The 16737-nt window shown below is 27.9% G+C and overlaps 2 protein-coding genes across 2 annotated transcripts; both read right to left on the bottom strand.

The window, feature by feature from the left end:
• Positions 1 to 883: 883 nt before the first annotated feature.
• LOC111421909 (zinc finger protein pita-like) lies at positions 884 to 4252 on the bottom strand. Its single transcript, XM_023055106.2, has 3 exons — positions 4008 to 4252; positions 3689 to 3865; positions 884 to 3082 (listed from the first exon to the last, which is right to left on the bottom strand). The coding sequence occupies exons 1-3, from the start codon at positions 4155 to 4157 to the stop codon at positions 1031 to 1033; spliced, it is 2379 nt and encodes a 792-aa protein (XP_022910874.2). The 5' UTR covers positions 4158 to 4252; the 3' UTR covers positions 884 to 1030.
• A 4829-nt stretch (positions 4253 to 9081) lies between these two features.
• LOC111421913 (obstructor-A) lies at positions 9082 to 10902 on the bottom strand. Its single transcript, XM_023055111.2, has 5 exons — positions 10666 to 10902; positions 9900 to 10097; positions 9638 to 9841; positions 9373 to 9586; positions 9082 to 9319 (listed from the first exon to the last, which is right to left on the bottom strand). Exons 1-5 carry the CDS (start codon positions 10712 to 10714, stop codon positions 9268 to 9270), a joined length of 717 nt encoding a protein of 238 aa, XP_022910879.1. The 5' UTR covers positions 10715 to 10902; the 3' UTR covers positions 9082 to 9267.
• Positions 10903 to 16737: the final 5835 nt, after the last annotated feature.

Here is a 16737-nt window from a genome sequence, read left to right as displayed (position 1 = left end):
ACGGTGAAATTTGATAACGATATCTATCGGGGTACAATAGATCCTTAGGGTCGCGGTGCAAGGTTGGTTGGTCCGCCTACCCGATATGTATTCTATGTAATGTAATGTATGCATACAATTTCTTTGGGTAATTCGGATATGGAATTCTTCCATATCCGAAGTACGGCCGCCAGCACAGTTCTTCCAAGGCTTTGCAAGACACTTCGTCAACCGCGAAGGTCCACGTCTGTCCAAGTCCGGATCTGGTGGTATTCAGAACTGTCCATTCGGATGTGTGGAGTGAGTTGTTCATCACCTCCAGTCGGGTTAACACCGTCTTTTTGGCGAGAGGAACACTAGCTTCATCGTCTGGGATATATGCTACACAGACGTGCGGTCTGGGAATATTTTTCCCCTCGACCGCCTTAATCTGGGCATCCTCCCATGGATGAAGGCTGATGATGTTGGCTGTATTCACAAGCCAGTCCTTCGAGCAGGCGTCCGCGCAGGTGACTAAAAGCCTCCCTCCGTAGCAACCCCACCTGTTCTACATGGAACTGCTGGGCGCGATAGTCTGGGTGGATTAATCCAACCCTGATACCGCTCACAGCAAATTTGTAGGTTAACTGCTTCTCTGAAACAGCTTTGATAGATTTTAGTTCTAATACGTCTATCATTGCTATTGAGGTATATGACCTTCAAAGCTCTGCAATTCCTTTGCATTTCACCACTTATATTATGAATATCGTCGTTATTCTGTATCTTCTGTATCTTTCTCGTTAATAATTGTTAAATTATTTTTTTCTTGTGGTGTTATTGTTGCCGTTATTGATTGTTTGTTTTTAGCTGTAAAATTTTTAGCTGGAACTGGAACTCGGTATGTATTTTAAAAGAGTATACAAAAAAAGAAAGTATACATTTATTCTAACGCAAAAATTTTACATCAATAAAACATAAATCTAAATAAATCAAAAAATCTGTTTCAAAAAAATAATAAATCTTAATTCAAATACTTAACTTATTTCTCTTTCTTAACTTAACAATATGTAATTTAATCACCAATAACCTCTTCCCCCCCTTGACTACCATTATCCCCCTCATTCCCACCCACACTTTCATCTTTAACAATTTTTGGGACACTATGAACTTTTTTAACATACGTTTTCTTCACAACCGGTTTATGAACCGTCGGTTTAGGATTTTGATCGATAATCGTTTCCATCGTGTGTCTCAACGGCATCGGTTTTTGAACGGTTTTCCTCAACAAAATCGTATCCCCTTTCATCTCAATTTTTCCCTGTTTCGCCATCGCCTCAATTTCAGCTTTGGTCATCATCAATTTTTGCACCCTCAACGTTTTATCGCCTATTTTCATATCGACGTATTGCTTATTCGGGAGTGATTGCAAATCTTGCACGGTTAATCCAAGATTTTCAATCGTCATTTGATTCGATTCTGTTGATTCTTGAGACGAATTTTTTTGGGAATTTTGAGAATTTTCGGAGTTTTGAGATGAATCTTCTTGGGTATTTTTTGGTTTTTCAATTAACGTGGAAGATTTTCTCGTATACACTTTCGTCCCTTCGCTTCTTACGATCGGTTTTATATCGTGTTTTTGATTCTTTTGATTCATCTTTTGAGTTTTTTCGTCTAAATTTTCTTCCTCCATTTCCTCCCCGATTTCCTCCTCATCGTCTTCCTCATCGTTCCCTTCCTTAATTATTTCATCTTCAACATCAGAACCTAATTCGTCTTTTAGGAATTGGGCGTAATTTTTTATTTTATTCGTTCGTTGAGGTCTTCGCACAATCTCGGCGTCCTCCGTGTTTGTTATTGTGAACTCAACGACGTCGTCGTCTTCTTCTTCGTCTTCATCGTCCCCCCTGGCGATTTTATTAGCTTCTTCTTGAGACACTTCTTGCTCGATTTGTTCTTCGTACTCCATTTCTGCGTGTTTTATTTCGTGCTCTTCGAGTTGATCTTGCGTTTCGAATGAGTAATCGCATTTATCGCAATGATATGGTAACCCTGAGAGGTGTGTGGTGATATGGTTCATAACTTGTTTGGCGTTTTCAAAGCTGGTGTTACAAATAACGCATTTTAAATTAACCATTGAGTGTATCGTGCTGTGATTAATCAAAGAATCTTTTCGCTTAAACGACATTGAGCACAAATCGCATTTATGTTGTCCCACGGGTTGATTGTCATTTCGCGATGAGTAATGACTCCTCATATGTCTCGTAAGGTGATGCGACAACAAAAACGTTCTCCCACAAACTTTGCAGGGGTATGGTCTTAATCCCGCGTGCGTTGTAATGTGCCTCATTAATTTAATGGGGGATGTAAAACTCGCCTCGCAATAATTACATTTATGTGGTTTTTCTTCCGCGTGAGTTACTTCATGGCGCTCTAAACCTTGCTTAAAAACGAAACTTTTATTGCAAATACCACAAGTGTACGGCCTCTTTTTATTGTGTTTCACAACATGACAGTCTAAATCATCGCGTGTCAAAAACGTTCGATCGCAAGTTGTACATAAATATTTAGGAACGTCGACGTGAGTTCTTTCATGTCTTTGTAACAATGCTTCTCGAGAAAACGACTTATTACAAACAACACACTCAAATGGCTTATTATTCGAATGTGTTTGGATATGTTTGCCTAAATCATTTTTCGTGAAAAACTTTCGGTTACATATTGAGCATTTATAACCTCGTTCGCGTTCGTGATTTCTCATATGTAACTCTAAAAGTTGTTTTAATGGAAACGATCGTTCACATTGATCGCAAGGAAAAACGTCGGTTTTAACTTGAGTTACTTTTAAAATCGGGTTAATGTTGTCTTCGTCGTCACCTTCTTCTTCGCCTTCATCATCTTCATCTTCTTGTTGAAGGTTGGTATCGGAACGGGGACTTCCATCGCAACATAACGAAGTAACTTCAAATTCGATGGGTGGTGATTGCGAAGTTTCTTCTTCGATTTGGCTTTGATTATTAGGTTTTATGGGAGATACTATTTCCGGTTTTGGTCGCTTTTGCGCCAAAAAAGTTGATTCGGAAGATGTTGATGGTTCTTGGGAAATTTGCCGCTTTTTAGCAACAACCTTTAAATAATACAATTAGTATATTAAAAAACTAGTTTCGTAAGACACGAATTCAAGTTGAATCATTTTAATCATCTTTAAGTCTTATGAAACGTGTTTTTTATGCTATTTTTTGTAATTCGCGTTTTTATCCCTTTTTTTAACAAAAATAAAATAAATTTTGACAATATAGGAAAATAGGTATGTAGCAGTTGGTAACAATGTAACACTTTAAAATAGAAATTTGATTGACAATCAAAACACAAAATGTATTCACCTGAAAAAAAAGTTTAAGAAAGTAAAGAAAAATTGCTCATCATTGTGTATTCGATGCTAAGAACGAGTTTAAACATCCATAGACAAAAATTGTCACATTAACAACTAGAAAAATGGCACCAACTTAAACTGGTTCCATTAAATGTTACTAAAATCTGATTACAGCATCGGATGCTGCAAGGAGTCTCATTACAGCACCCCTTTGAGTACTGTAATAGCATTCATTACCGTCGCGAATTACAAAAAATAATTTAAATTAATCAATAAATGTCGTTTTTGACAGAAAAATTCAAAACGTCAATGTCAAAAAAAAAATTTTGAGGTTAAATTAATTTTTTAATTAAATTTTACCTGTAATTTAAGATCCTTCAATGAAATTTTCTGCAAATTCCTCAAATCACCTGTAGCCAAATACGATTTAAGCGCGTCATCTGATTTTTTACAGGTTGCTTTGAAATTATACGCTTGTTGAGTGTGAGTTTTGCACTTATCGCAAATAAGTTGAGGCATTCCATCGTTTTTAAACACCTATATAACAGAAATTACAAAAAAAAAATAGACATCTACTTCAAACAACCTTCTAATACTAAAACAACAAAATTACAGAGTTCTAAAATACAAAGTTTGTTTTGATTTGATGGTTTTTATCTAATATAACAAGATTGTTTACCTCTAGGGCTACACAAGCCATTATTTGAAGCGGTAATGGAACGGATTTTCCGTCGTGTTCGTAGATGTTGACGAGAGGGGCTTTGTCGTCTAAACAGAATCTGCAGATCGCCATCGAACGTAGGTTCCCGGCCCGATCTTCCGAAGCCATAGTTTGCGATTTCCTTTTAAAACTGCTTTCGAAAAGGATAACAGCAACGAAGAAACTCTCTACAATGACGCTAAAATGGTCGCCGGTTTCGCTTTGGCAATTCAAAACTTACGATTTACACCGCCAGGGAGACAATCAATAATCAGTTGGGCTAACCATTTGTAGATGGCGGTAGAAAATTTAAAAATTAAATATTTAATAAAATATAATAATAGCTATGTTATTATTTAAGATTAAGTGAGACACTTTGCGGCAAGAGGTGATGGACTGGAAGCAGGTGCTAAGAGAAAGCGGAGGCAGCGTTGCCAACCTATCAAACCGGTCGATAGAATCAATAGTAAAAATTTAAATATATTATAAATTATAAATCAAATTATTTTTGACATGGTTTAACCTTTTCAAAGTAAAGAAAAAACGGACAAGTGTTTCGTTTCTTTAATCATTAATGTGTGGTGTTTTGAATAATAAGTGACTTAAAACCTTCGACGTAGGCAACCAAAAATACATATCATACATTTTAATTTTAACTTATAAATATTAGATTTATTTAAAAATATAATACAATTTAGTATATTTAAATTGGTTTTAAACAAATTAATATTCATACGTGTATTAATTTATTTTATTATTTTATTGAGTTAAAGATAAGAAAAAAAATCAGAGGTGCCATCTAACGGTTGTGTTAAGTATTTAACACATATAAACAAATTTTTTTGAATTATTTATTAAATAATTTGTTGTAGTATTTATTTATACTGTATTATAAGTATTTATACGGTTATTCGTTGTTTCTAAAATTGATTACACAATTTTAAAAATTTAAATTTAAATCCTAACGTATCATTGTTATTCAATTGTTTTAACGAAAAATTTCGTTTTGTAAACGTTTTCGGTTTGTCTTGTTTTAGTTAGTTTTATAATGAAAAAGTGGTGAATTTGTGGATATTTTAATAGTTTTTACATACACAACAAGGTGAGTCAATAATACATTATCCTATATCACTAATTAGAATAAATAAATCGCATAATTTCAATAATTTCGTTCATATCCGAATTTTAGGTTAAGTTAATAATTTACATTTATTTAATAATAAATAGTTCTCAAGACGAGTTTCGTTTCTGAAAAAGCGTAAAATGTTGGATTTAGGACATTTAGCTTTAAAAGAATGCAATTAATGGAATTGTTTAGTTTGATTGCAATAAATTGTACAGGGTGGTTCAAATTCGATGTCCGAATAGGCTAACTCGGAAACTATAAGAGTTAGAAAAAAAGTCATAATATCTCAAAATCTGAGATAAAAAATGAAACTCAGGTTAATTATGCCTGATTAATTAACTTAACCTTCATGAATAATAATCCTCATTATATGCTCATGTAATAATTAGGGCACGGAACTTTTGTAACAAAACGATTTTTTCAATAAAAATATATATATAGAAATTTTTTTGAGGTTATGTTCTTAATTATTGATCAAATCAAAAAATTTTATTAACAATGTTTGTTTAGAATTACTTCAGAAACAATGTTTGTTAATAAAATTTTTTGCTAACTTGAAATTTTAATTTCCCTCTGAATAGTATGCTATCAAAATTAATTATCTCAATAACTATTGTTTCTATCAAAAAATGTTTTAAATAAAATTTGTTTCAATTTCGATTTTGAATCAATTATCTTAATAAAAAAATTTTACATTTCTATTAATTAAGCATCCAAGTGTAATTATGTATAAAAACGGAAAAATTATTATTTTGAGGTTATCTCCTTAATTATTGATTAAATCAAAAAATTTTGTTAACAACGTTTGTTAAGAATTGCTTCAGGAACAATGTTTGTTAAAACAATTTTTTTCTAACTTGAAATTTTAATTTCCCACTGAACAGTATGGTACAAAAATTAATATTTTTGAGGTTATATCCTTATTGTTGATTTAATCAAAAAATGTTGTTAACAAAATTTGTTTAGAATTACTTCAGGAACAGTGTTTGTTAATAAAATTTTTTGCTAACTTGAAATTTTAATTTCCCTCTGAATAGTATGTTATCAAAATTAATTATCTCAATAATTATTGTTTTTATCAAAAAATGTTTTAAATAAAATTTGTTTCAATTTCGATTTTGAATCAATTATCTTAATAAAAAAATTTTACATTTCTATTAATTAAGCATCCAAGTGTAATTATGTATAAAAACGGAAAAATTATTATTTTGAGGTTATCTCCTTAATTATTGATTAAATCAAAAAATTTTGTTAACAATGTTTGTTAAGAATTGCTTCAGGAACAATGTTTGTTAAAACAATTTTTTTCTAACTTGAAATTTTAATTTCCCACTGAACAGTATACTACAAAAATTAATATATTTGAGGTTATATCCTTATTGTTGATTTAATCAAAAAATGTTGTTAACAAAATTTGTTTAGAATTACTTCAGGAACAGTGTTTGTTAATAAAATTTTTTGCTAACTTGAAATTTTAATTTCCCTCTGAATAGTATGTTATCAAAATTAATTATCTCAATAATTATTGTTTTTATCAAAAAATGTTTTAAATAAAATTTGTTTCAATTTCGATTTTGAATCAATTATCTTAATAAAAAAATTTTACATTTCTATTAATTAAGCATCCAAGTGTAATTATGTATAAAAACGGAAAAATTATTATTTTGAGGTTATCTCCTTAATTATTGATTAAATCAAAACATTTTTTTAACAATGTTTGTTAAGAATTGCTTCAGGAACAGTGTTTGTTAAAACAATTTTTTTCTAACTTGAAATTTTAATTTCCCACTGAACAGTATGGTACAAAAATTAATATTTTTGAGGTTATATCCTTATTGTTGATTTAATCAAAAAATGTTGTTAACAAAATTTGTTCAGAATTACTTCAGGAACAGTATTTGTTAATAAAATTTTTTGCTAACTTGAAATTTTAATTTCCCTCTGAATAGTATGCTATCAAAATTAATTATCTCAATAATTATTGTTTCTATCAAAAAATGTTTTAAATAAAATTTGTTTCAATTTCGATTTTGAATCAATTATCTTAATAAAAAAATTTTACATTTCTATTAATTAAGCATCCAAGTGTAATTATGTATAAAAACGGAAAAATTATTATTTTGAGGTTATCTCCTTAATTATTGATTAAATCAAAACATTTTTTTAACAATGTTTGTTAAGAATTGCTTCAGGAACAGTGTTTGTTAAAACAATTTTTTTCTAACTTGAAATTTTAATTTCCCACTGAACAGTATGGTACAAAAATTAATATTTTTGAGGTTATATCCTTATTGTTGATTTAATCAAAAAATGTTGTTAACAAAATTTGTTTAGAATTACTTCAGGAACAGTGTTTGTTAATAAAAATTTTTGCTAACTTGAAATTTTAATTTCCCTCTGAATAGTATGCTATCAAAATTAATTATCTCAATAATTATTGTTTTTATCAAAAAATGTTTTAAATAAAATTTGTTTCAATTTCGATTTTGAATCAATTATCTTAATAAAAAAATTTTACATTTCTATTAATTAAGCATCCAAGTGTAATTATGTATAAAAACGGAAAAATTATTATTTTGAGGTTATCTCCTTAATTATTGATTAAATCAAAAAATTTTGTTAACAATGTTTGTTAAGAATTGCTTCAGGAACAATGTTTGTTAAAACAATTTTTTTCTAACTTGAAATTTTAATTTCCCACTGAACAGTATGGTACAAAAATTAATATTTTTGAGGTTATATCCTTATTGTTGATTTAACCAAAAAATGTTGTTAACAAAATTTGTTTAGAATTACTTCAGGAACAGTGTTTGTTAATAAAATTTTTTGCTAACTTGAAATTTTAATTTCCCTCTGAATAGTATGTTATCAAAATTAATTATCTCAATAATTATTGTTTCTATCAAAAAATGTTTTAAATAAAATTTGTTTCAATTTCGATTTTGAATCAATTATCTTAATAAAAAAATTTTACATTTCTATTAATTAAGCATCCAAGTGTAATTATGTATAAAAACGGAAAAATTATTATTTTGAGGTTATCTCCTTAATTATTGATTAAATCAAAACATTTTTTTAACAATGTTTGTTAAGAATTGCTTCAGGAACAGTGTTTGTTAAAACAATTTTTTTCTAACTTGAAATTTTAATTTCCCACTGAACAGTATGGTACAAAAATTAATATTTTTGAGGTTATATCCTTATTGTTGATTTAATCAAAAAATGTTGTTAACAAAATTTGTTTAGAATTACTTCAGGAACAGTGTTTGTTAATAAAATTTTTTGCTAACTTTAAATTTTAATTTCCCTCTGAATAGTATGCGCTTCTTTTAATCAGAACGAGTGGAGGGGGGAAATTTTGTTACAAAAGTTCCGTGCCCTAATAATAATATACTATTATTTTTAGCTTTATTCTAAAACAATAAGGAATAGCAATAGAAGCACAATAGAAACAAGAAATAGGTATCTGTCAATCAGTGGTTGTTTCCATTTAAAAAAACGAAAATTGTCATATCTCAAAATCTAAAATCGATATTTCGAATATATATTTCGAAATCGAATATTTTTACGAAAAACGAGATCATGAGATGTAAACTATTTTTTTTCTAACTCTTATAGTTTCCGAGATAGCCTATTCGGACATCGAATTTGAACCACCCTGTACTTGTTTATTGAAAGATCATTACTTGTTAATACTTAATTTGTTACGAGGAAGTTTTTGTAACATTCTAAAGCAAACTTTTACATAAACCCCAAAAGAAAAATTGCTAAATTTACATAACTTTCTTTTCTCTTTTTCTTAAAGTTTGTCGCATAACGATTTATTACGTATTCAGAAAACGTGTTAAGTAATAAAAGAGGTGAGACTTTCACTTTAATAAAAATATTTAGCGGGGTCAATTAAAAATTAAATTTTTTTAAAAAAATCTTTATTTATAATAGTTTTTAAAAAGACATTTTTCGCTCAATACGGTGTAAGTAATAAATATACACGTCGTTTTTTTATTATTATTCTTTTTTATAGAAATTACATCACATTTTTTATATAAAAATTATTGATAAAATGTAATAAGAGAAGGATTTAAAGGGAACTAAGAAAAGATGAAGGAGTTTTTAGTTTTTCTTTCCTGGTTGGGGGGCTGGCTCATCTTTGTACCAATCCTCACTGGATAATAAAAGAATTAATTTATAATAATAATAATAATAAGGAAAATTTACCATCCAGGAACATTTTCTGGGGCGTCACATTTTTGTAAAACTTCGTTGTAAACTTCACCAACGGTGCAACCTAAATCTCTAGGTTCAACCCCGTTTAAGCAGACATAAAATTTCTGGCAATCGTTGGGGTTTGGGAATTTGGGGTGGATGTTAACTTGTCCGTTTTGATCCGTATGGCTTTCTTGGGGACACACGAACCCATCATCTAATTTATCTAAACATAAATTTGATACAAACAAAATCATTTTGAATTCAATTTTCTTACTTTCTTTAGCTTTGCATCCTTCTCTTTGCGCAGCTTCGGGCCAAACGCAAGTTCCACTAAATTCATCAAAGTGCAAACCAGCTGTACATTTAATTTCGGTGTATTCGCCCTCAATGCAATTATAAAATATGTTGCAAATACTCGGATCAGGATGGGCGAAGAAACCGTTACGTCTCGGGCAATTTCCTTTCGGTTTTGGGGGTTCTAAAAGAAAATTATTTTATGTAGAAAGAAATTTAGAAGAAATTAATTAATTAATTACGCAAATTAACTCTGTTTCCACAATCGACGTTAAACGGTTGATCACATTTATTAATTTTTCTTATGGTTGGGTCAAAAACTAAACCATCGGGACAAAGTTTTTGGATCGGCTCGCCATCTCGGCATTCATAAAATTTATCGCATTGATCTGGATCTTCGTATTGACCATCTTTTGGTGGACATTTAAATACTTGTGCATCTATATTAAATTGGAAATTAATTAATTAGAAATTAATAAATTCGAAATGATTGAATTGTAAATGATTAAATGGGAAATGATCTTTTGAAATGAAATTGCATAACGTACATCTTTTGCAAGTTAATAGGCGTGTTGACCTTTAACTTTTAAAAGAAATTTAAAATGTCAATGAAGAATCGTGAGATTCAAAGAGATGATGTTAAAAAAGAAATGTTATGTAAAAGTTTTTGTATGAATCGATTTGTTTAAAGTAGTATTGTAAAACAACGACATTTTCGTATTTTTCTCGACATTTAAGCATCTGAGAAGAAAAGTACTAAAAGATTTTCTTGTAAAACAACGAAATTCAAATGTTATGTAAAAGATTTTGTTAGAAAACTTTTAAATTGATCGATTTGTTTAAAGTGAAAGGTGTTTAAACCGGTTTTTGCTGGGACAATTTCACTTTAAAATGATTTAATACAAAGTTCACCCATATTGTACATTTTTAACACTTCATAGTTAATTTATAATAATTTTTGTAACTTTTCCCCCCCAAATAAAAATTAATTAATTCAAAACTACTTACATGTTGATGATAATAAGCAAAATACAACAAAAATCACCGTTGATTTCATTTTAAATTGAAAATTAATTTTAAAAAAAGTATAAAAAATAATTTATGAAAAAAATTAAGTTTTATGTGTGTGGTTTGTTCTTGTAGAAAGGTTCACCACTTCAAAAGAACTACAGTTGGCGTTCTGGTACTAATATATAAAAGCTTTTGCTTGACAAACAACCAAATGATTGGTTGTCGTCACTTTTGAAAGTAAAATCGGTTCGGATTTAGCTTGGCCGTTTGCTTTTAACTCCTTCCCATACGAAATTCTTCTTTCGTACGAACGCCCCGTTGGCATTCTTGAATCGATTCTCACAAATTTAATGCATAAAAGAAGAAGTCGAAGTTTGAGAACGTGCTCAAAATTTCTAAAACAAAATTCTTTAAATTATAACAAAAACCACAAAATTTCTATTTCACACTTTCGTGGTTTTACGTTTTCTTTAATTTGTGGTAAAAAATTTCGTTTAGGGAAAGTTGATTTCCTTCTCTGTTCTTAGGGAATTCTTCAAAATTAATTATTTTGTCAAAATTTGAAGTTATTTTATTTTATTACAATTAAAAGTAAAAAAATAATTAACTCTTTGGAAAGTTTGCTGCGATTTTTTTTAAAATACCTTAATAATTAAAATTCTAAAGGCCTCTATATCCACTTTTGTGACCTTTACAACTTTTACCGCGACCTGACCTTGGTGAAAACAGGATAAAAACGCACTCGCCTTGTCCTTTCTCGATCTTTTCCAGAAACTCCTCCACTTTAAAACCGATTAAAATTGTGAAAAATAAATTAACATGTTTTTCCAAAAAGTTGATCGTCATTGTTTTATGTAATTACATTAATTTTATCGCTTAATCTTGATTACTTCTTAAGTTATCAATTTTTTTAACACAAATAATTAATTTCAAAGTATTTGTACCATTATGACTAAGCTTTTTTTATTTCCTAATAACTTTAAAATACTTTCTAAACATATCAAAGTCAATTCTTTTAATCCTTTCTTCTCTTTTAAGTGTGCAAAAAACAAATTTGAAATTAAAAATTTTTAAGTTTTTGACATATTTGTAATCTTCATTAAAAATCCTTTAAAATGAGTACAAACATGACATATTTATCTTCAATATTACTGAAATTATGGTCAACTTCCGGTTAAGAATGTCAACGTCAATTTTGACATATTTGTAATCGTCGTGAAAAATCCTTTAAAATGAGTCCAAACATGATACGTTTAATTCCGAGATATAAGCAACTTCCGGTTTGAAATGTCAATATCACTTTGACATATTCTTAATTTTTATAGAATGTCTTAATATTAGTCACAAAAACAAAAATATAATAAAAAAAAATCAAAAATTAAGGTTGGTATTGATATTTAAAAATTAAATTGCCATCTTCATTGTTGCTAACTTCGGGTTTAATGTTTTTTATTCTAACTTTTTTGTTTTTTGAGATAAATGCGTCATCTTTGGACTGGTTTTAAAGGTTTTTTAATGAAGAAGACAAATATGTCAAAATTGTCGTTGACGTATCAAACCGGAAGTGATTTCCATTAATATTAAAGTTAAATATGTAGAGTTTGGACTCATTTTAAAGGTTATTTTATGAAGATTACGAATATAATAATAAAATTAAAGTTTTTAGTTCTCGTTCTAGTTTTAGTTCTATAAAAATATACAACATAGTGATAATTTTATCGCTTAATTAATTACTTCTTAAGTTATCAATTTTTTAACACAAATAATTAATTTAAAACTATTTCAAAGTATTTGTACCATTTTGACTAAGCTTTTTTTATTTCCTAATAAGTTTAACATACTTTCTAAAAATTCAATTCTTTTAATTCTTTCTTCTCTTTTAAGTATGCTAAATCGATTTTGATTCAATTTTTTTCAAAATCTAAAATTTTTGAAACTTCTGGAAAACATCCTCTTTAATATTTTTGATTTCTTTCTTCTTTATGGAGTAATTTGAAAATGTTTTTAAGCAATTTGGGTCGTTTTGACATAGACCAATCAACTTTTTTTATTGCTGGGTTTTTTGAAACACTTTTAAAATTCATCAAAATGATTTTTTTGTGATTCTTTCATCTTTTTTCAGTATCATAAGGATGTTTTACGTCGATTTGATTCACACCTATTAATTTTTCTCGTATTCTATAATTTTTTGAAGATCTTTTTCATTTATTTTGACAAACATCAATCAAAATTTTCAATTTCTCGATAAATTTGGATAGTTTTAAGACAAATTTTTTTTAAATTAATTTTTTAAGTTTTTGACATATTTGTAATCTTCATTAAAAATCCTTTCAAATGAGTACAAACATGACATATTTATCTTCAATATTACTGAAATTATGGTCAACTTCCGGTTAAGAATGTCAACGTCAATTTTGACATATTTGTAATCGTCGTGAAAAATCCTTTAAAATGAGTCCAAACATGATACGTTTAATTCCGAGATATAAGCAACTTCCGGTTTGAAATGTCAATATCATTTTGACATATTCTTAATTTTTATAAAATGTCTTAATATTAGTCACAAAAACAAAAATACAATAAAAAAAAATCAAAAATTAAGGTTGGTATTGATATTTAAAAATTAAATTGCCATCTTCATTGTTGCTAACTTCGGGTTTAATGTTTTTTTATTCTAACTTTTTTGTTTTTTTAGATAAATGCGTCATCTTTGGACTCGTTTTAAAGGTTTTTTAATGAAGAAGACAAATATGTCAAAATTGTCGTTGACGTATCAAACCGGAAGTGATTTCCATTAATATTAAAGTTAAATATGTAGAGTTTGGACTCGTTTTAAAGGTTATTTTATGAAGATTACGAATATAATAATAAAATTAAAGTTTCTAGTTCTCGTTCTAGTTTTAGTTCTATAAAAATATACAACATAGTGATAATTTTATCGCTTAATCTTGATTACTTCTTAAGTTATCAATTTTTTAACACAAATAATTAATTTAAAACTATTTCAAAGTTATTTGACTAAGCTTTTTTTATTTCCTAATAAGTTTAAAATACTTTCTAAAAATTCAATTCTTTTAATTCTTTCTTCTCTTTTAAGTGTGCTAAATCGATTTTGATTCAATTTTTTTCAAAATCTAAAATTTTTGAAACTTCTGCAAAACATCCTCTTTCATATTTTTGATTTTTTTCTTCTTTATGGAGTAATTTGAAAATGTTTTTAAGAAATTTGGGTCGTTTTGACATAGACCAATTAACTTTTTTTATTGCTGGGTTTTTTGAAACACTTTTAAAATTCATCAAAATGATTTTTTTGTAATTCTTTTATCTTTTTTCAGTATCATAAGGATGTTTTACGTCGATTTGATTCACACCTATTAATTTTTCTCATATTCTATAATTTTTTGAAGATCTTTTTCATTTATTTTGACAAACATCAATCAAAATTTTCAATTTCTCGATAAATTTGGATAGTTTTAAGACAAATTTTTTTTAAATTAATTTTTTGAGTTTTTGACATATTTGTAATCTTCATTAAAAATCCTTTCAAATGAGTACAAACATGACATATTTATCTTCAATATTACTGAAATTATGGTCAACTTCCGGTTAAGAATGTCAACGTCAATTTTGACATATTTGTAATCGTCGTGAAAAATCCTTTAAAATGAGTCCAAACATGATACGTTTAATTCCGAGATATAAGCAACTTCCGGTTTGAAATGTCAATATCATTTTGACATATTCTTAATTTTTATAAAATGTCTTAATATTAGTCACAAAAACAAAAATATAATAAAAAAAAAGTCAAAAATTAAGGTTGGTATTGATATTTAAAAATTAAATTGCCATCTTCATTGTTGCTAACTTCGGGTTTAATGTTTTTTATTCTAACTTTTTTGTTTTTTGAGATAAATGCGTCATCTTTGGACTCGTTTTAAAGGTTTTTTAATGAAGAAGACAAATATGTCAAAATTGTCGTTGACGTATCAAACCGGAAGTGATTTCCATTAATATTAAAGTTAAATATGTAGAGTTTGGACTCATTTTAAAGGTTATTTTATGAAGATTACGAATATAATAATTAAATTAAAGTTTTTAGTTTTAGTTCTAGTTTTAGTTCTATAAAAATATACAACATAGTGATAATTTTATCGCTTAATCTTGATTACTTCTTAAGTTATTAATTTTTTAACACAAATAATTAATTTAAAACTATTTCAAAGTATTTGTACCATTTTGACTAAGCTTTTTTTATTTCCTAATAAGTTTAAAATACTTTCTAAAAATTCAATTCTTTTAATTTTTTCTTCTCTTTTAAGTGTGCTAAATCGATTTTGATTCAATTTTTTTCAAAATCTAAAATTTTTGAAACTTCTGCAAAACATCCTCTTTCATATTTTTGATTTTTTTCTTCTTTATGGAGTAATTTGAAAATGTTTTTAAGCAATTTGGGTCGTTTTGACATAGACTAATTAACTTTTTTTATTGCTGGGTTTTTTGAAACACTTTTAAAATTCATCAAAATGATTTTTTTGTAATTCTTTTATCTTTTTTCAGTATCATAAGGATATTTTACGTCGATTTGATTCACACCTATTAATTTTTCTCATATTCTATAATTTTTTGAAGATCTTTTTCATTTATTTTGACAAACATCAATCAAAATTTTCTATTTCTCGATAAATTTGGATAGTTTTAAGACAAATTTTTTTAAATTAATTTTTTAAGTTTTTGACATATTTGTAATCTTCATTAAAAATCCTTTCAAATGAGTACAAACATGACATATTTATCTTCAATATTACTGAAATTATGGTCAACTTCCGGTTAAGAATGTCAACGTCAATTTTGACATATTTGTAATCGTCGTGAAAAATCCTTTAAAATGAGTCCAAACATGATACGTTTAATTCCGAGATATAAGCAACTTCCGGTTTGAAATGTCAATATCATTTTGACATATTCTTAATTTTTATAAAATGTCTTAATATTAGTCACAAAAACAAAAATATAATAAAAAAAAAGTCAAAAATTAAGGTTGGTATTGATATTTAAAAATTAAATTGCCATCTTCATTGTTGCTAACTTCGGGTTTAATGTTTTTTATTCTAACTTTTTTGTTTTTTGAGATAAATGCGTCATCTTTGGACTCGTTTTAAAGGTTTTTTAATGAAGAAGACAAATATGTCAAAATTGTCGTTGACGTATCAAACCGGAAGTTCCTAATACGTTTAAAATACTTTCTAAAAATATCAAAGTCAATTCTTTTAATTCTTTCTTCTCTCTTAAGTGTGCTAAATCGATTTTGATTCAATTTTTTTCAAAATCTAATATTTTTGAAACTTCTGCAAAACATCCTCTTTAATATTTTTGACTTCTTTCTTTTTTATGGAGTAATTTGAAAATGTTTTTAAGCAATTTGGGTCGTTTTGACATAGACCAATTAACTTTTTTTATTGCTGGGTTCATCAAAATGATTTTTTTGTAATTCTTTCATCTTTTTTCAGTATCATAAGGATGTTTTACGTCGATTTGATTCACACCTATTAATTTTTCTCATATTCTATAATTTTTTGAAGATCTTTTTCATTTATTTTGACAAACATCAATCAACATTTTCTATTTCTAGATAAATTTGGATAGTTTTAAGACAAATTTTTTTAAATTAATTTCTCTCCCAACCCATAATTTGTTTCATAAAAAGTCATTGTTATACATTGTTCCATTATTAGAGAATTTTCTAGGTTAATGGTTCGAGTTTCTCGATCTAGATCACACACTACTCATTGATATTGCCTCATTCTTTCCTTCTGGGCTCGATTAACACCGACAAAAGCCTTTAGCTAACCAGTTATTTTGCAACAACCCTCGCAAAACAGACAAAGGAACATTGTTATTGTTAAAATACGTGTCCTTTTTTTTTCTTTTCCTCGTTGTGTGAGTTTACAGTTAACGTTATTGATATCTCAAGACACTTTCACCTCTATAGTGAAAGTGTTGTTCCTAAAAGCGTTGTCTTATGCAATTTTCGTTGTGATAACAAATTATCAAATAAATAAAAAACGAGCG

Source organism: Onthophagus taurus, chromosome 10, assembly GCF_036711975.1.
Source record: "Onthophagus taurus isolate NC chromosome 10, IU_Otau_3.0, whole genome shotgun sequence".
Lineage (NCBI taxonomy): Eukaryota > Metazoa > Arthropoda > Insecta > Coleoptera > Scarabaeidae > Onthophagus > Onthophagus taurus.
The sequence above is the reverse complement of the archived record's forward strand: the minus strand, read 5'-3'. Positions and strand labels throughout refer to the sequence as shown.

Excerpts from the sequence above, each read along its gene's own strand:
- LOC111421909 (XM_023055106.2), bottom strand. The coding sequence starts at position 4,157 with ATGGCTTCGGAAGATCGGGCCGGGAACCTACGTTCGATGGCGATCTGC. Across the intron at positions 3,866-4,007 it reads TGGCTTGTGTAGCCCTAGAG|GTGTTTAAAAACGATGGAAT; the intron begins GTAAACAATCTT and ends TCTGTTATATAG. Across the intron at positions 3,083-3,688 it reads TGAAGGATCTTAAATTACAG|GTTGTTGCTAAAAAGCGGCA; the intron begins GTAAAATTTAAT and ends TATTATTTAAAG.
- LOC111421913 (XM_023055111.2), bottom strand. The coding sequence starts at position 10,714 with ATGAAATCAACGGTGATTTTTGTTGTATTTTGCTTATTATCATCAACA. Across the intron at positions 10,098-10,665 it reads TTGCTTATTATCATCAACAT|ATGCACAAGTATTTAAATGT; the intron begins GTAAGTAGTTTT and ends AATTTAATATAG. Across the intron at positions 9,320-9,372 it reads CCAGAAAATGTTCCTGGATG|TGAGGATTGGTACAAAGATG; the intron begins GTAAATTTTCCT and ends TTTATTATCCAG.